Genomic DNA, 20156 nt, shown 5'->3' with positions numbered 1-20156 from the left:
CGAGATGGTATGGCCCAGTGTATACGTTGGGCTACACCTGATCATAAAAACTTACAAATCAAATATCATTTGGAATATTTCTTCCTGTTGTAGAAAGGCTTACCTGAATTTGGGGCAATCTTTTTAGTTGCTGCTATTCCTTTAATATTAGTCATTCCTGGGAGCTGAGAGAAATACAAATGACCATAAGTTGCTTTCTCTGTTTTCGAGCTCTGCGTCCAATTTTAATTAAAACGTAGGAAAATTCCAATGGATTTTTCAAAGGCGTATCAAAACCAGCAGGCATAATTTGCTTTCTTCCCAACTTCCACTTTAATTCACTATATTTATAATTTTCCTAAGTGGGACGTTGAATAAAGAAAAAAAATTTAAAAGAGAGTGTAGTTTAAGAGAATAATTAAAATTGAAAAAGAAAGTAAAATAGATAAAATTAGGAAAGCAGATACAGGTCTTCCCCAACTTACCATCTAAGCGACTTATGCCCATCCGTACACATGACCGAAATTTTTACATATAATAAAAATTAGGCCTATCTATGGAAAATAAGCCTCTTACGAGGGCAGGTGTTGGGGAACTATAACACGGACACAGTGCGATTCCAACATACACCCATTCCAAGATGCGGTTGGTCGGCCAAAATGGAACACGGACGTAAGTTGAGGACCACCTGGAAACAAGGCCCTGCTGGAAGAAGGCACGGACTCCGCTTTCAGAGAACTGTAAATGGAATTGAACGGTGTGCAAGTATCACCTCCATTTCTGACCAGTAGGACATTTATTCTGCTCTCTGAAGTTTGCTGTTTTTATGACACGGAACTATGATTAGTGTGATATTACTTGTTTCTTTTTGTCTTATTTTCTTCATATTTTCTGTTGAATTGTATTCTCACTCTACTGGAAGATTAGCTTTGTTCTTCTATAATGTGAAATGAGCAGGATTACATCCCACGTGGTTTAATTCTCTGAGACTGAGGTACCAAGATCCAATGTTAAAATTAGAAAATCATTCTGAAACTATATAACCACAACGTTTCCTGTCCCTCAATTTCTTTGTGACAATTTCCCAATCACAATCTTTTGGATTTATAAAGGATATAAAATATTTGCAGCAATAATGAGAACTGAAATAGAAAAAAGATCAACGACGTTGATGCCATCCCAGTACTTTGTCTGGAAACAAGAATAAAATTGGGTACATTTCCTCTATTTTTAATTACATCCAGAGCAAAAAAAAACTTTGAAAAAGACAAAAGCTGCAGATGCTGGAGTCTTGAACAAAGATTAGGGTGGCACGTTTGGTGGAGCAGTTAGTGCAACACCTTCACAGCGCCAGCGATCGGGACCAGTCTTGGGTTCGAATCCTGCACTGTCCGTAAGGAGTTTGTACATTCTCCCAGTGTCTGTGTGGGTTTCCCCTGGGGGCTTTGGTTTCCCCCCACCCTTCAAAATATACCGGGGGGGGGGGGTGTAGGTTGATGGGGTGTAAATTGGGCGGCACGGATTCGTGGGCTGAAACAGCCTGCTACTGTGCTGTATGTCTAAATAATAATAAAAAATAGCTGGAGGAACTCAGCAGGTCTGATACCATCCATGGATAGCAAAAGAAAATGTTGGTAGCTCCATCCAGAGCAAATGTACAGCAGCAATCGCTGCTTTATGAAACAATTTCACAGCTGCTGGTTAATCAAATCGTGGCAGATGGTGAGTTGACAATGTGTAACCTGACCTGTTATTCAATGTGTATGTGAACCAGTGTGATTAACTCAATTTGCAGCTTGATTTCAGTTAAATGGGATACTTAACTACGAATCTAATTTGTAAAACAAATTGTTCAGCATTAACACAGATTATCACTGGAAAAAGGTTGAAGATTTATTATTCAGCTTGGCATCAATTTCTTCCTGTCGTGCATGAGTGAGTATAATTTCATAGAGTTCCAACGTTGTTGGTAGATTGTGTGCATCTATCGCAGCCTTCATTGATGTAGACCACGGCTCTAACTATAACTGCTATCTTTTTTCAGAATCAGAAGTCATTGTCATGAACATGTAATGAAGTTCTCTGTTTTGCGGCAGTATCACAGTGTGTACATTTTTATGCATCAGTTAACAGTACTGGTTAAACGTATTGGCAGGGCATAAACCCATGGCCAGCGTAAGTTATCCAAATCTATCAGGAGGTCCCAGTCTTAACGTGGCCACTGCAAACCTATTTACTTCCACGTGTTACTTTAGGTTTGCTTCACTTAACTCAGCATCTAACCTACTTTCAATACTGCGGGCAGATGTTCCTTCAATTCCAGAACTTCCCAAAAGGGAATTTTGAGACACGTTACCACACTCAACTACACCGCAGCTCTGACTCTATCACATTTGTTGCCGATGAAGTCAAGACCGAATGACCAATTGTCATTGGTGCTATTTACCAGTGGGATAAACATGATTTAACGTAGCGAAGCTACTGTGCTACTAATCCATAAAACTATTAATTTATCTTCCACACGAGAAGCTAACACAGTTTATCAAGTTGAAGGAAAATGGAAAAGTGTCCAAACTAATTAAATGTCAGCACAGGACAACAAAAGTATTTGGAATGCACCAAACGTGAACGCTTAGTCGTGCGGATCCTTGCTACCTGAGAGAAGAAAATGTCCAAATGTAAATAAATTCATGTCAATTTCATGTCGGGAAATCTCTGGCACAGGGAGCTCTTCAGCTGCCTCCTCTGCATTGTAAGACGTGTGGAGGAGATTATAAGGCCTCTTGCCCAGCGGAAACAACTGGAAAATAATATCTGTTGTAATAATTCTGATTCACTTAAATGTTGGCCGGCATATGGAGGCAACTCCATTGACCTTTCCTTTCGTAAAAAAGTGAATTTCTGTCTGCCTAAATTGGCCTCGTTTTTGATTCTCAACTGAAAGTTAGCACCTCTGAAAATGAAAATCCCACTCCAAGTTGTACTGAAACATCAGGCCAGATTACACACTCAAGCCTCAGGGTACTATCACTGAGCCAGGTCTGACAACAGGACTGAATGATGTCAGAAAGTATGTAGCTGGGGATACATGCATCAAATTTTATACAGATTCCTTAATTTATGCAAGTGTACACTTCAAGATCTGCAGGAGTCTGTAAGGTAATGTCCAGTATTGTTTTGGAATTAATCTTTTATTTTCTTCCTTCTTTTTTCTTGGTTTCTTGGGGGGGTTTTGTATGAGGGAGGGAGTGGGTGAAAGGGGGTGGGGAGAAAAAAAATGATAAAACAGCAGGTATTGATTTTGATCTGTGGTAATTTGGCTATGAATGCACTTTTCACATGTGCCCATAAAATAAAATTTGAAAATAAAATCTGCAGGGCCCCATTCCCAAACTAATCCACTGATGCCCCCAGATTCCCCTACAAAAAGATGGAGGCGTGTGTGTACCGCAAGGTTTGGTGTCTGACGGGACTTTGGAAAATACCCGCTTGTTCTCTGTGCGCTTGTTCGATTCAGCCATGCAAATTACATCTGTAATTGTTTTCTTGCTGAATGCGCTTGTTTTTATTTGCAAGTAGTTACTTGTACGTAGCACTATCTTTTAAACTTCTGGTTGGACGCTAATTGTATTTCATTGGCTTTGTATTTTCCTGGCGCAATGAGAACAAAGTTGAATCTAATCTAATCTAATTTACGCATCCAACAGCATTTATAGCACATCTTGGAGCAGATTGGCAGCATTACTGAAGAACTGCTGGCTGGCTGTCAATTTCATTCTCTGATCGGCCTCAGGATGTTACACTGTTTTAATGATACAATATTGAGGTAAAAGCCGTTGCTCCATCAATATTAAATTATTGGGTCACTAAATAACCTAGAAATTCTTATTTCTTTTTCATTTAATCCATAATACGTGTGTTAATTCATTTCCTCTAATAATTAGTTCAAAGCTGAATATAATTTTCATTTGTTTCTCTGCCATATTTTTGTTGAAAGTTCTTACTTTCTCTTAAGTTGAGGTAGTTTTGCTTTTGTTGCCATTCAAAACTGCTTCATCTTTTACCCAGTCCATGTGAATATTTATTATGTATTTTTATTTTCTTTTTAATTTAATTAGTAAATTAATTAGTTTTTGTATTTATTTTTAAACCAAGCATCTGTTCAGGATGCAGCAAGAATTTCAGTGCATATGCATGTTGCACAATGTATGGAACAATAACCTCATGATCGCTACACAACAATCACCAAACACCCATGTGGTGATATGTTACCTCCATTATATATATAGCTATTGATGACTACTGTATATATGGAGCTGGCCCGGCCACTGATGACTCCTCCCCCGTGGTCCTGGGCCATAAAGGTCGAGCTACCTCTCCCTTCCTGCCATTCCTTTACCTGCATCCAGGCCAGCAACATTCTTCTGCCTAGCCTTTGGGGTTACTGATCGTGCCTTTCAACCTATTTACACTAATCCCCAATTTATTTTCACAAGAATGTGCAGACTCCACGCAGATAGCACTCGAGGTCAGGGTCGAACCTTGTGATTGGACCTGTAAGGCAGCAATACTACAGGTAGATCCCTACTTAAGGTGGGGTTCAGCTCCGCGACTCGTACAAACGTGAGAGCTAGGAGCAGGAGTTGGCCATCTGGCCCGTCGAGTCTGTTCTGCCATTCAATGAGATCATGGCTGATCTGATGATGGGCTCATCTCCACCTTCCTGCCTTTTCCCCATAATTTCTTCATCGGGACGCATGGAAGTGGTGGGGGGGGGGAGGCGGACTGAGATCGGGCTTAAAGCAGTTGTGATACCGGAGCTCACAGCCTGTTGTCTCAGTTTCTTTGCTGCGCTCACTCACAACTCGCTACAAAGGAATCATTATGAAATCAGATTTATAAACAACCAACTCGTCATTGATATAAAAATAGAAAAAAAATACCTGAAATACTTAGTAGATCTGGGGAGAAAAACAGAATGAACATTTCAGCTTTGCCTTCCTCTCTACAGAGGTTACCGATCCAGCGGAGTACTTCCCGAAATTTGGCCCATTTCCAGAAATTTTGTTGTCAAGTACATATCTTATTTTTTAAAAAAAGCACTTCAACTGATAATAAGCCTTACAATAATAGACAGTAGAATTCAGAAGAATAAGATCACATGAATTGAACAAATCAAATGGAGAACTGTTATATTGCATTGGCACCGTGGTGTGTCTTCTACAATTGCCAGCAGAATAAAGAGTCTAATATCGGCTGAGTTTGGCTAACATTCAGATGTTTGAAATCTAATCCAAACTAAACTCATTTGAACTATCTCAGGTTCCAAACCCAGCTCTAAGCTCATAAAACAGTCCTAGAATTAAGTAGGGCAACAAAAATGAACATTACGTTTAAATCTGATTGAGAGTTGCAAGAGAGATCAGGAAGGTGATTAAAATGGGCTCCCGGACTTTATGGATAGAGGCACAGAAGACGAGAGCCAGGATGTCCTGATGGAAGACTAGGTTTAAGCACGCCCCAAAATGACAGGTCTCGTGCTGAATGCCATGCTTCAGAGATGATGCAGAAGAGATTTACTCAAAGGAATTCCAGGGAAGAGGGATTTTAGTTAAATGGAGAAAGTGGAGAAGCTGACATTGTCCTTGGTGAGGCAGAGCTGGATGTGATGGATCAGCTGGAAGTATTTAAAATTCCCAAGTCTCTAGTGAGGGCAAATAGAAGGAAGAAATGCACAAAGATCACAGATGCTCAGATCGAAAAACAAGGAGAAGCTGAACAACTCAGCAGGTCAGACAGGACCCAAGGATAGTCAATACTTCAGGTTAAGACTCTTCAGAGAGATGAGAGAAGACTGCCATCAGCTCCGTACGGCCTCGGTGTCTGCGCCAAAGATGGCGCCGCCCAATTAATCAACAGCAGGCACGAGGGGCTGTAGACTCCGGGAAGCAAAGGGAATTTCATATAATAGGGCACTGTTTTATTACATTGACAATAAATTGAATCTTGAAAGGGATGATATCAAATATATTGGGCTGGGTGGGGTGTTGCAGAGGGGCTAAGAGGTGATAGGGTATTGGACAGAAGGTGGGACAGATGAAGAGATAGGTGGAACTGGATACAGTGGGTGTTACCTAAATTTGGAAAAATCAACACTCGTGCTGCTGTGTTCAAGGCTGACGAAGAGGAATGTGATGCATTGTTGTTTCAAGGTTTAACCTCTCCTGGCAATGAATGAGACTGAATGCCTATGTGGGAATTGTTAGAGGAATAATGGGCAAATCAGATTTCTACCCTGGATCTACATACAGAGCACTGGGGTTCAGCAAAGCAGTTGCCCAATCTACAGTTTGAATAGAAGGAAACTCTTCCTCCTCGTGGAGTGGTGAAGAACATTGGGATCATAAAATGAAGGTCACTGAGAAAAGAAATAAGTGAAATGAGGAAAGAATATTTTCACGCACCTAATGAGGAATGGAGTTACTGGGAAAGGTTAGGCATGACTTTATTCGCTGAGGGGAGATTCGACAAAGGAATACAAAATTATGATGGCCATTACATAAACATAAGAAACAGGAGCAGGAGTCGCCCATCCGGCCCGTCAAGCCTGCTCCGCCATTCAATAAGATCATGGCTGATCTGATCACTGACTCAACTCCACCCACCTGCCTTTATCCCCATATCCCTTAATTCCTTTTTATATAAAAATATCTAACTAAATCTTAAATATGTTTAATGAAGTAGCCTCACCTGCTTCCCTGGGTAGAGCATTCCAATGTTTGCACAGAGGCACCCCAGACTGCCCAAGACCCTCCTGCTGCGCTCCAACCACAGTCCGAATTACAACGGTCACAGCGAAAAACCAGACCACCTGATTCATTTGTACCCGTATCATCACCACTTCACCCCACCAGTCTCTTAAAAAAAAACCAGGGGTGAATGTGGTAAATCGCTGAATGTATATGTACCCACACATTGGCCGACTGTGCCTGTGGCTCCTCCCTCCTCCTCCAGAATGTTCCACAGCTCCCTGCCCCATGCAGAGCAGTCAAGAGGCATGGATGGGCCTTTGTTCCAAAGCTCGTAAAAGCCAGTCAGTTTGTTCATCTTCAGCCTTTTGGAGTTATTGATGGGGCAGCAACAGATATGGGCTGCATAGTTGGTGAATAGAAGTGAACTTTGTACAAACATCAGCAAAACATCCCCATTTATTAAGACAAATGAAAGGCAATTGAAGAAACATCTGAATAATTTATAGCTGGTACCAAGCTCCATTGATGAATGAGATGGGGCAGAAATTTGCAGATTAGATTTATTTAATCATCAATTTGTTTAATATTTTAAGCAAATATTAATCATATCAACATGGTAAATATATCAGGCTATTAAAGGACACTTCTCACCCGTCACACTCCCTTTGAGGTGACATTTAACCTTGAAAACATGCACCTCCGGATTCAAGGACAGTTTCTTTCCTGGCGTTACCGGGATCTCACCCACAAAAGATTATGACGACTGATGTGTTGATACACCGACTGGACTGTCTGTGACAGCCTGTGCCCGTCTGCATTCCAGCCTGCCTACTGCAGGGGCTGACCCACTCTGCCTGCAGGGAGGTAACCTAGGAGGCTGGCTCCCTGGCAATCACCAGCCCCATTTAAAGGCTCACGCTGGCCCTTGTGTTGGCAGTAGAGTGCATGGAGCCAGAAGGGCTACTGAACCTCGTGTGCAGGTTTTGAGCTAATTAAAGCCTGTCGTACAGCCTTCAGAGTTTGAGCTTGTCTGTTTGCACTGCAGCACCTCAATTGTTTAACTGTATATTCTCTTTGACGCTAGCCAGAGTCTCAGCAGCCCTCTCTGACTTTCTATCCCACAGGCCACAGTGAGAATTAGTGGCTGAACATCCTCCATGATCATAGTCAAATCTAGGGCCCTGCAAGGGTTTGTACTCAGCCTATTATACTGCCCGTATATCAGTCAAGCACAACTCCATTCTCAGATGATGTCTCTGGCAATGATGAGGTGGAAAACAGGAGAAATAGAGGAACGTGGTCTGGTACCATAACAACTATCTCACTCTCAATGTCAGAAAGAGCAAGGAGCCGGTTATAGATCTGCAGTAGGGACAGAGCTCATTCATCAGTTTGTATCAGCGGTGTTGAGGTAGAGACAGTAAGTACCTGGGGAAAAACATCTCCAATGACTTATTCTGGTCCATCCACGTCAATGGAATGGTCAAGAAGATACACCCAGTGCCTCAAGAGTCTGTGGAACTTTGGCACGTCACCCACGTAACAGCAGGTGTACCATTTAAAGCACCCTATCGGGATACATGAATCGGGAATCCCAAGACCATAAGAAACTGCAGAGGGTTATGAACATGGGTCAGCCATCACATAAATGGCCCTCCCCCTCTATATATAGTTGGTATTATCTCAGGGCAGCACGGCGGGCATAGCAGTCAGCGCAACCCCTTTACAGCGCCAGCGATCGGGACCGGAACCAGGTTCAAATTCTGTGCTGTCCGTAAGGAGTTTGTACATTCTCCCCATAGCTACATGGGTTTTCTCTGGGAGGGGGCACTCCAGTTTCCTCCCACCAAAAACATATCGGGAGTGTAGGCTCATGGGGTGTAAATTGGGCAGCACTGACTGTTAGGGTCGAACTCTCTTCACTCCCACCCTCCCAAGTATGAAATCACATACCAGCAGATTCAAAGATAGTTTATTTCCTGCAACTAGCAGGCTCGTGGCTATGTTGCCTTTTCCCCATACTATCTCTCTCTGTTACTCTGCATTTTGTACTGTGCCTTACTTCTATGTACCACACGTTTCCTGCTCACAAAATACCCTGTATCATTGCATCTTGCGATATATGGTAATAAACTTGAAATGTGTGCCCTATACTTTTGTCTGATGTGACTGTACTCTACACTTATATTGGCAATTTATCCCATGTACTTTTGTTTGAGACTACATATAGATTAACTTGCCTTGACAGCATGCAAAACAAAGTTTTTCCTTGTATTTTGATACCCAGGACAATAAAGAGTTAATTCATCCTTCCCCACTACAATGGCTGCCTTGGTGCAGCCTCTTGCACTGGTGAGGAACTCATCAATTTAATTGCCTTTGCTACCAATTTACAACCTGAAATCAAATTCTCTTGGACGACTTCAGCCACTTCTCTTCCTTTTCAGGAGACAAACAATATCTGTTTTAAATAGCGACCTTGACTGCCTCTTCTCCCGTCTTGTATCCTGCAAGGACACCATCTCAGTTCCTCCATATCAACTGCATTTGTTCTCAAAACGAGGCTTTGCACTCTTATCAATTCGCGCATCTGCTCTTGCCCAGACACAACCGAGTTCACTTTACCCAACCAGCCTCCACAACCAACCTTTGCCATTTACACCAACTGCACGAGGTCACATTTTCCCCTCCCCCTCCCCACCCAATGTTTCCAGTTTCTGTCCATGACTACCTGGTCTGTTTGTTCCTCTCAACTCATCCTTCCCCATCCCCGCCTCTGCAGGAGATGCCACATCTGTTCCTATATCACTCCTCTATCCCCCCCTCCCCCTCCACACCCTGCTCCATAGATCTAAACAACCTTCCAGGTGAGGCCACTTTATGTGTACTCTTCCACACTCATCTATCGAGTTCAATGTTGCCTCATCTACATCTGTGAGTCCAAACGTCGAATAGACAACTATTTTGCGGTGCATCTGGTGTTCTGTCCACAACGGCTAACTTGTGCTTCCAGTTGCATATCATTTGAGCTCCCTTCCCCATTTCCATACCAACCTGTATGACTTTAGTCCTTTCCGCTGCCACAGGTAAGCCCAATGCAGACAAGGTGAACCACACCTCAAATTCAGCTTGGGTGGTCTCCAACAAGTTTCAGGTAACCCACACCTGCACTGTTCCCACCCATAACAGTCCACCTGGGTTCCTTCTCCTTTTGCCCACTGTGATAGTACAGATTCTCTCACCAATGTGTCTATGTACAGATGGTCGTGTAGGATGACTGTGATTGGCTGAGAGTGTAGCCACACCTACTGGCAGGTCCTAAAGGATTGCTCCTAGCCAGACCAGGTCATTCTGGACTGGTCGACCTACTTGTGATACGCTCCAGTCTTCTAGTTAATAAAAGCCTCGGTTTGGATCAACGAGTCTTTGGTTCTTTCAATGCGCATCACACTCACCTTTTCTATTCCAACCCCCTTCCGACATTACCTAGATTTTCATTCGAAGTGGCTCCATCTCACTATCACCCACATACCTAACCACCTGCAGCCAGTCCATTGGCCTCCATACCTCTCCCATTCATGTACCTGTCCAAAGTCTTCTTTAATGTTAAAACTGAGCCACGTCCACTACTTCAGCAGACAGCTCATTCTCATCTCTTTTTCTCAAAAGAATTATATAAAAATGTAATAAATATTAACAAAGAAATATAAGGCATATTCAGTTGGTGTTCCAGGTAAAAGACTAACAAGGAAGTGAATTATAATCAGAAGAATTGTAGTTTGCAAAAAATGTGAAATCAATTCTATGCATCTGTTGGTTTTCTGAAACTCCACACCACCATTTGCTATTAATCTTATCATTATTTTGTCAGTAAATATTTACCTAGCTGTTTTTGGTTACATTACTATTCATTTTTGTTACAATTCCATAAATGCCCCACAAGTACAAAGACTTCTTTCAATCTTTCAATATTCAACTCCAAATCCATAAAATATTGCTGCTTGGAACTCTATGACAACGAGTTATTCATACCAGTCTTCTTTCAAGCCAACAAGGATATCTGATGTCTTCAAGATGTATTAAGCAGACGCCTTACAATGCAGAGGTTATGGGGCTAAAACTGTATATTCACAGCTGAGATCGACAAATCAGCTTCTGATAAATACAATTATAATTTTGCATGTAAAACGTTAACCAATTATGGATTGGTGTCCAGAATTCAGATGCTCAAGTGGTCTTTTATTCACTTTTATCCTGACCTTCTACGTAAATACCAGTCTCAACAGTTAATTCCTCTTTGCCCATAATAAGTTTTTCTTTTCGTTCAGTTGTTTTCAAAGCTTCCTTTATATCTTCCTGGCCAATCTATAGTTCCATTGACATCTGTTGAGATCTGTTCTGCCAACTGGAATTTGCATTCATTCAGCATTCTTCCACAAGTCTCGACTTTCGTACCAAGTTTAACATCTGACCAGCTCCTCCCGCTATTCTAAGACGGATTTTGTTTTCATTCTGGCAGGTATAATTTTTTTTCTCAAAATAAGCATTAAACACATGTACGTGCCAGGGATTTCCATGTTCATTTGCCAGCTTGTGATTTTCCTCATTTATTTTCAACAGGGAAAGTAAGTACAGACTGGTGAAGACAGAAGAAAAAGGTTTTTGATCATTGATTTTAGTTTATGCTGACCTGTAAAATTGATTTCCATATCATTTGACAATGATGACATGGTAACGTCTTTTGGGAACCAAGCTCATATAAACCATTAGGATAAAGGTGGTCCTAATTTTACAGTCACAGGCAATTTCATTTATAAGTAAACCCTAGCCCTGACCCCCCTTTGACTTACCTAACCCTTCCTTACTCTCTTTGCCACATGAAATTAACTTCTCTTGTTTTTAAGTTCTGGTGAAGGGCTTTTGATTTGAAACATTAATTCTATTTTTAGTTCATAGAAGTTCAGCCTATTATAAACTTATTTCATGAACAGTAGAATCATAGAACATTACAGCACAGAAACAGACCCTTCTGCCTTTCTAGCCTGGTCTTGTCCCACTGACCTGCACCCAGACCATAGGCCCCCCCCACTCCATACCCCTCTCATCCATGTCCCTGTTCAAATATTTCTTAAATGTGAAAATTGAGCCCACATTCACCACTTCTGCTGGCAGCTCATCCACTCTCTGTGTGAAGAGGTTCTACCTAAAAATGTTCCCCCTCAACTTTTCCCCTTTACCTTTAACCCATGTCATCTGGTTTGTATCTCACCTCATCTCAGTGGAAAAAGCCTACTTGCCATTTACTCTATCTATGCCCCTCATAATTTTGTATACCTCTATCAAATCTCCCCCCATTCTTCTATGCTCCAGGGAATAAAATCCTAACCTGTCTAACCTTTGCCCTATGGTGAACAAAACTGGACACAAAACTCCAAATTTGGCTTCACCAATGTCTGATACAACTTTACCATAACATCCCAACTCCTACACAGGTACGCGCTGTTTAATGTCCATGATTCATTTTGTGAAATTGGGAGTAATGTGATGTGAACATTGTGCGAACACCATATTATTGTAAATACTTCACAAAGATACTGAACGTATGCTAAATTATAATGTTTATTTTTTCACATTTTAAACGTTTATGTAAGCACTTTATTAGCCTACATCACACACAGTTTAACAAAGGGGATCAGGATCATTCATATAGCTTTTCAACTCCCTTATAATGTTCCACTGGAAGAGTTTCAGGTCAAATAACCTCCATTGATTGACTGTCACTCTGTAATGCCTGAAGGACCTGAGGCCGTGTTGGCTTCTTCAGAATATGTCCAGTATTGTTTGCCAAGTTTGCTTTCTCTTTTCTTCATAAATTTCTTTATATGCGGCAAACTCTGCATGAGCACTCCTCTCTGTCAGTGAAAAACGTTCAGTGTTTGGGTCCATCTCTTCAGCAAGCTGTTAAGGTCTGCAAAAATTTGGCTAACCCCTTAACAGTGAGTCTCTTCTGCATCTGGTCTTCTCCTCCTGCAGTTTCCTTTTCCCTTCCTTCTTCAGCTATTCTTGCTCTAGTTCCAGCAATTCTTCATTTGTTAGTTCCTCAGGAACCACCTGAATTAGTAGAGGAAGAGGCCCATAACCATATAACAATTTACGGAGCGGAAACATGTTGGCCTTTCGAGTCCGCACCGGATCACTGATTTTGTGCGCCCTCTTCAGGCATTGGTCCCAGTAGATCTTCATTCAATAACGATGGGTGAATTCAATGCAGGTGGAAGTTCTTCAATGTCCTCATTATCTGTCTAGGTTCAGGTTATTGTTTACCATGTCGACAACTCCTTGAAATCTCTTCATCCTTTTGAAATCCATTCAAGTCATGCACATCCCACTTCAGGGATTTTTTTCCCATATGCCATTCGTCTACTCTTTGGTCACATCATCCCAGGCCAAAGCAAGGTTCTTTATGCGGTGGAAGATGTTGTCCTCCTTCCAGAACTCCGTCAGTGTCATCAGTTACAGCAACAGCCTGAGCAAAGGTCCTCCTCGGGAGGTAGGCCTTGAATCCCCTGGTCCATTGGCTGGATTAAAGAGGTGGTGTTTGATGGGAGGAGCACCCACTTTGAAGTTGGGTTGGAGGTCTCCAATGAGAGGGGGGGTGTCTACAATTAGCAAAATCTTGAAAGGTCTGCCTTCTTCCAAACAGGACTTCTCCACTTCACTGGCAGAGCATTCGAGAAGGACATCCTGAAATAGCATTTGTGCCATCCAGGACTTTTTATTGCTCCTGTAATTAACCGGTAAAGGCGAGTTTGTTAATGTTCTTAAAAGCCCTGGGGTTTTCACGATGCAAATTAAGAAATGGCTTCATCTTGTAGCCAGCAACATCACCTCTTAACAATAGTGGCACTCTGTCTTTAAAAGCTTTAGAGTTTGGCATTGACTTGGCCTCCTTATGAATGAAGGTCCCTTCAGGCATTCGCTTTCAGAATAAGGAGGTTTTGTCCATATTAAAAATTTGCTGGGGCAAATAACCTCCATCCTATAATTTCTTCTGCTGCCTTCAGATCAACACGCACAGACTCACCTCCACATGATGCAATGAAAAACGCTGTTTGAAGAGCCTGAACCTCCCAGGGCTAAACTTGATATCGTAGTCTGGTCCTGTTTTTTCTTTAAGCATCTGGAACAAGCTTCGTGCCTCAGCAGTGATCGTCAACGTGCTGTGAGGGACTCGCTTTTGTGTTTGGTCCTCAATCCATGTTATTAGCAATTTCTCCATATCTGATATAGGTCCCTCTCACATTTTCATTAGCCTTGTAGCTTTCAGTGGAGCTGATCCTTTAACATCTTTGAGAATTTTTATCTTTGTTTTTGAGAATCGTCGTGATTGTCGAGTGTGAAATGCCTACATCACGAGCAATAGCATTCATTGATTTTCCATCTTTGTAAACTTTTGTTTCACTTCCAAATCGATACTTCTCCTTTGCCTCTTGCTGCTGCCATCACTAGCATTGGTCTTGCTGCGTTTGGGAGCATATGTACAGTACCTACGTACGTTTAAGCCTTTACAATATAAAAGACTTGAGATACACATGTTGCGTGTGGGAAGTTGTTGCGTACATCCAGAACTATGTCCTGTTCTCCGATCAGGATTTCTGAACTCCATTATAATCTTCTGGGACCGCAGACCTATATGTGGTTGGACATTGCCCGAATAGACATTAGGCGACACCTGACTATATTTTGATTTATGAAGGCCAATATGCCAAAAGCTCTCTTTATAGCCCTATCTACCTGTGACATGACTTTCATGGAATTATGCATCTGTATTCTCAGATCCCTCTGTTCTACCACACTCCTCAGTGCCCTACCATTTACCATGCATGTCCTTTCTTGGTTCGTCCTTCCAAAATGCAACAACCCAAACACGTCTGCATTAAATTCCATCTGCCATTTTTCAGCCCATTTTTCCAGATCCCTCTGCAAACTGTAGCTCTCATAATCTTGTACTCCTCTATTAAATCATCTCTCATCCTCCAATGACTCAAAGAGAAAAGCCCAAGTTTGTTGCCTGACATGTTTTATTAAAACTGTGGTAAGTGTGTTGGACATTGAAAACCAATAAGCCCTGAAAATATGCCCGTGATACTGCTAAAAATCCGTGAACCAGTAGAATTATTCACAGCAGTTAGGATCATGATTTAAAATGTTGTATTCCCTGATCAATTAGTGCACTTTTCAGTTTCTCCAAGTCATTAGTAATGCAATGTACAGTTGTTCAGGGACATCTATTCACCATTTACAACATCCCGTTTAAGCTCTGTCTTGTTAGAATCTCAATACAGATGAGAATGCTAGTGGAAAGGCAAGACAAGAATCTCTCAGAGTTTCGATAAGGAGACTTGGAAAGCCTGAAAATAACGCAGGACTGTCCGCTGGTCGGATGGTGCACGAGAGAAGTTCATCTGTAAAGCTCTTCTCAGCTCAATCATTTTGAGCTGCTTCATTTGTGAGCCACTCTTTCCTCCATCATGAGAACGCTGAAAAATCAACCGATTTTGTTCCCACTTACAACTTCTCGTAGAAGAGCTCTTTAAAAAAAGAGTACTATTCCACTGTTACAGTACCAGTCGTGATTGGCCTCAACAAAAGGAAGACCAAGCATCTCCCCTTAATCATCAATGTTGCCGCGTTAAGATCTTGTTGACCAGAATCTGAACCGGAAAGACTAAATAAATGCCGTCAGTAAGAGCATGGCAGAGACTAATTAAGTGCCATCTTATTCCTTAAACTCTCCCTTCCATCTACCAATCTCATATGAGCATTAACTCACATGGATGTGGGTAGCTGCAAAATTAACTCAACAGTATTCAGAACAAACAAAAGCAAACTGCTGGAGGAATTCAGTGAGTCTAGCCACATCAGTGAGGGCGAACGAAACTGTCAGCCTTTTGAGTCATGACCCTGCGTCAAATCTCAACTCCAAACATCAAAGATTGCTCTCCAACACCTCTCCCCGCCCCGACCATCGATGCCTCTTGATCAGCTGAGTTTCTCCAGTGTTTGTTTTTGCTCTCTGTAGTTGATGTTACATGGATTATGTTTCTATTACCAAACGCATTGTTACCCTTCCTTCACAACAGATTTCTTGTCAGAGTACACACATACCACCCCGAGATTCCTTTCTCCTGCAGGCAGAATTACCACGACCCCAGTCATAATGAATAAACTGTGACCAGCATGAAACTTAAACGGTCAATGCCAACAAACGGTTTTGCCAACTTCCTGCTTTTCTCATCATTTCCATCATTGTCAGGAAAAAGAGCAAACCACCTTGTCAAATAACATTTATTCCTGCTGTAGGCATTCCAGATATCCTAGTATCATCACTGACCACTACAACAGAGGTTATCGCCATAGCCTTAGAAAATAACCCTTCTCACCTGCATTCTGACAGTACTAAAGATGTGAAAGCAGGATAACTGCATGTTTCCTGCTCTTTAAGGAAATTAATTAATGCACTTGAATTGATGCTGAAGTAAACGCCACTTAATTGACTGCAGACAAAACTCTACACAGCTTAAGTGAACTAGAAGAGGAACTCGTGCAAGTGGAAAGGACATTTAAAATGTTATAGCTCATTAATAAAAATAAGAAACACTAAATGAAGTCATAACCTCACAAAATCATTCACAGAGGTTTCCTGGAAACAAAAGCTCAATTATTATTTTGAGAAGTTTCTCACTGAATAATGCGCAGGACCTCATTCATGACCTGATGCAAAAGATACTATTACTGACATTTTCTTTTTGTCACACAAAATATACTTTGCAAATCATAACTCTTTCATACCCGAACAATATAATGTGGAAGATACAGAAGAAAAACAATGGCAAAAGTAGCCAAAGTAATCAAACGCAAAGTAAAAGGGAAGATTCAAAAAAGTGTGTCAAAAAAAAATCTGGCTTTCACATTGAGAAATAAAATTTGAATGATTTCCCACTGTTTAAAATGCCATCTGGAACAATTTAATTGCCATGTAATTTTACGTAATTCAAAACAGATATTCTTTCATGTTTTACCTTTAAAATATAGAGAGATCCCAAGTAAGGTTGACAGTGGCTTGGTTGAGTTGGAATAAAATAAATTGTTCTCTTACCTCGAGAAATCCAATTGTATTTCCGATGAGTTTAATCCAGTGGTTCTCAACATTTTTCTTTCCCTTTCTCAAAATTACAATGAGCAGAACTTCACTTGTCACCGACCTCCAGGCAGAATACGTTTTGTCTGCCACTACCTAACTCCTTGTATTCTCTCTTCAGAACCTCATTTCTTTTCCCATCTAGGTCAAGGATACCATTATGTCCCATGACTTCTGGCTCCTCACCCTCCCTTTTCAGGATGTCATGGATCCCATCAAAGACATCCCTTACATCTGGGAGGCAACAAACCACCCGGGTGTCTCTTTCATGTCCATATAATCTCCTGTCTGTCTCTAGCTATTGAATCCCCATCACTACCACTCTCCTTCCTCCCCCCCCCTCCCACTTCCCTTCTGAGCCACAGGGCCAGGCTCAGTGCCAGAAACCTGGTCACTGCAGTTTTACCCTGATGTGTTATCCCCCCCCCAAAAGTATCCAAAGCGGTATACTTATTATTGAGGGGAACGACCACAGGGGTTCCCTGCACTATCTGCTTGCTTGCCTTTCCTTTCCCTCTCCTGACAGTCACCCAGCTTCCTGCCTCCTGCAGCTCTGATGTGCCTACCTCCCTGTAGCTCCTGTTTATAAACATATTCCCTCATATGAACTGAAAGTCAGCGAGCTGCAGTCCCAGTTCCCTAACATGGTCCATAAGGAGCTGTATCGCGATGCACTTCATGCAGATGTAGCCATCAGGGAGCTGGAAAGTCTCCCAGAATTCCCACATCTCACATGATGAACACTCTACCAACCCTGTTGCCATTTCAATTACTCGATCTTGGCACCCATACAAGGTCGAAGCGTAATTAATAATAAACTCTCACCAGAGTCTTATCTTCTCGCCAAACACACAATGTCTGTTCCCACAATGGCCATTCCACTTATACCACTCACTGATTTAAAGCAGCCGGCTCTCGCACTCTCTCGTTCCAACTCCAGTTCGCTGAAAAAGACCGCTCGGCACTTTACTCACCTCCTTAAAGCAGCCCCCCTCTCGCATTCTCTCGCTTCTGAAATTCAACTGTGGTTCATTTGCAAATTCAAAGAGATGTGATGATATTTTACAATGAAACAATTGTGGAGTTGTAAACAGTTTCAAACAAAATTAAATATAATTTGGTGGTTGGTGATGGAAAGAGGCAAAGCAACGTACCTCAGGTTTCCTTGGATGCTTGGGATTTTCACTGTTAAAGTTCACTTCAACTTTATTTAATTTCAGTCTATTTTGATCATTTTTGCTGCTTCTTGGTTGAGCTGAACAAAACAATAATCATTCATGAAACATCGAATGCCAAATGCATTCGGCACTTACAATAATCTGCCTGTTAAATTAAGCCAAAAGAAATTTATACAAAATAATCTAAGTAAAGCTACCCATTGTCGCAGAATATTTATGGCGCAGAAGGGCACCATTCTACCCTATTAGATCTCTGTGAAGTAATCCTCTCAGTTCCATTTGTCTTATTAAGTGTAACTATCCATGACACCATTCTAGATGTTCACTTATCCGCTCTAAATACAGTTTCATATAATTTTGTCAATTTTAGAATTTATCCACTTCTGGAATCAACATTAATTATTTTAAATATTATTTTACTTTTGTAACTGGACATGTGTGCACACCTAACATAATCTAGAGGGACAGCATATTTATTATCCCGTTGAATCTTACCACTTAAAATACCAGGTTCTGGATATTGCCAAATGCAGCCGAGTTTTGTGACGAACAACAAAACCCTAATGACTGTCCAAAGATCTCATGAACTCAAATGTATCACTACCAATTTCAAACATCAGGTCATCATTGATGTAAAAACATGCGATTCCAGAGAACATCAGCAGGTCAAATTGTGTCCTTTATGTAGCAAAGGTAAAGATACAGAACCGACGTTTCGGGCTTGAGCCCTTCATCAAGGTATGAGAAAGTGCCGGCAAGCATCTGAACAAAAGAGTTCGGGGGGCGGCAAAGACAGGAGATGATAGGTGGAGAAAGGAGGGAGGGGACAGGGGGACACAGCCCTATCAAACCCCCTCCCCCTCACTGCTGCTGTCCCCTCCCTCCTTTCTCCACCTATCATTTCTTGCCTTCACTGCCCCTCCCCCCCCGACTCTTGCCGGTATTTTTTCATACTTTGATGAAGGGTTCAAACCTGAAACGTCAGTTCTGTATCTTTACCTTTGCTACATAAAGGACACAGTTTGACCTGCTGATGTTCTCTGGCATCATGTGTTTTTACTTCAACCGTGGCGTCTGCAGAACTTGGTGATTTACTGAGAGCATCGTTGATCTTTGCTATGCAGAAAAATGTTTGAAACATCATTATTTATACATTTACAAGCAATGCTTTAAACACTGTGGCAGTTTGATATGCATATTTCATGATGAAATGCTTCATATTACAACATCAATATTGTCAGTATAATACCAAAGGCTACTCACGAGTCGTGGTAGTGGTGTAGGTGGTGGGCTTGCTCCAAACACCATCCTTTTTTGCTTTAGTAACACGTATCCCAAACTCATACACAGTGTTTGGTTTTAAATCATGTATCATCGTTTCACTTGACGGGCATAAGTGATACTTCCACTTCTTGTCTCGTTCTTTTTCTCTGTACCGGATAGTATATTGCCTAAACAGAAATGTTAAAAATTATTACAAAGTGATGTAATGAATTCAGACTGATCCTAATATCAGTCCATTCAATAAGGTCTAACAGATGTAGAATTTATAGATTCCACGCAGCTTAAGTAGCTTAAGTATAAGCTAACCTTGTAAGGTTTACAAGGTTAGTTCCCGGGATGGCAGGATTGTCATACGCGGATAGGTTAAAAAGACTTGGATTATATGCAATGGAGTTTGGAAGGAAGAGGGGAGACATGATTAAGGTATTTAGGATTATCAAAGGGCTTGACAGAGTGAAATCAGAGCACATGTTCCCAATAATGGGTGAGACTAGGACTAGAGGGCATAGTTTAAGAATACAGGGAAGTCCATTTAACACAGAAATGAGGGGAATTGTTTTTTACCCAGAGACTTGTGGGTCTGTGGAATGCATTGCCACAGAGGGTAGTGGGGGCGGATTCGTTGGATAGGTTTAAGAGAGAGTTGGATAAGGCTCTTGTGGGCAGGAGAGTAAGGGTTATGGGGATAAGGCTGAGATTGGTTATTGAAAGGGAAAGATCAGCCATGATCCGATAAATGGTGGTGCTGGCTCGAAGGGACAA

At 41.6% G+C, this 20156-nt stretch overlaps 1 protein-coding gene across 2 annotated transcripts in view; it reads right to left on the bottom strand.

The window, feature by feature from the left end:
* The window catches only part of LOC138738437 (target of Nesh-SH3-like), a 207561-nt gene that overhangs the window by 137723 nt on the left and 49682 nt on the right, over positions 1 to 20156 (bottom strand). For both annotated transcript variants that reach the window (XM_069888645.1, XM_069888648.1), the window contains exons 5-7: positions 19374 to 19561; positions 18087 to 18187; positions 104 to 164 (exon numbers count right to left, since the gene is read on the bottom strand). In XM_069888645.1, the coding sequence (XP_069744746.1) occupies positions 104 to 164; positions 18087 to 18187; positions 19374 to 19561 (350 nt within the window). The remainder of the gene's footprint in view (positions 1 to 103; positions 165 to 18086; positions 18188 to 19373; positions 19562 to 20156) is intronic.

The sequence above is a fragment of the Narcine bancroftii genome, chromosome 7, assembly GCF_036971445.1.
Source record: "Narcine bancroftii isolate sNarBan1 chromosome 7, sNarBan1.hap1, whole genome shotgun sequence".
Lineage (NCBI taxonomy): Eukaryota > Metazoa > Chordata > Chondrichthyes > Torpediniformes > Narcinidae > Narcine > Narcine bancroftii.
This window is presented reverse-complemented; position numbering and strand designations above follow the sequence as displayed.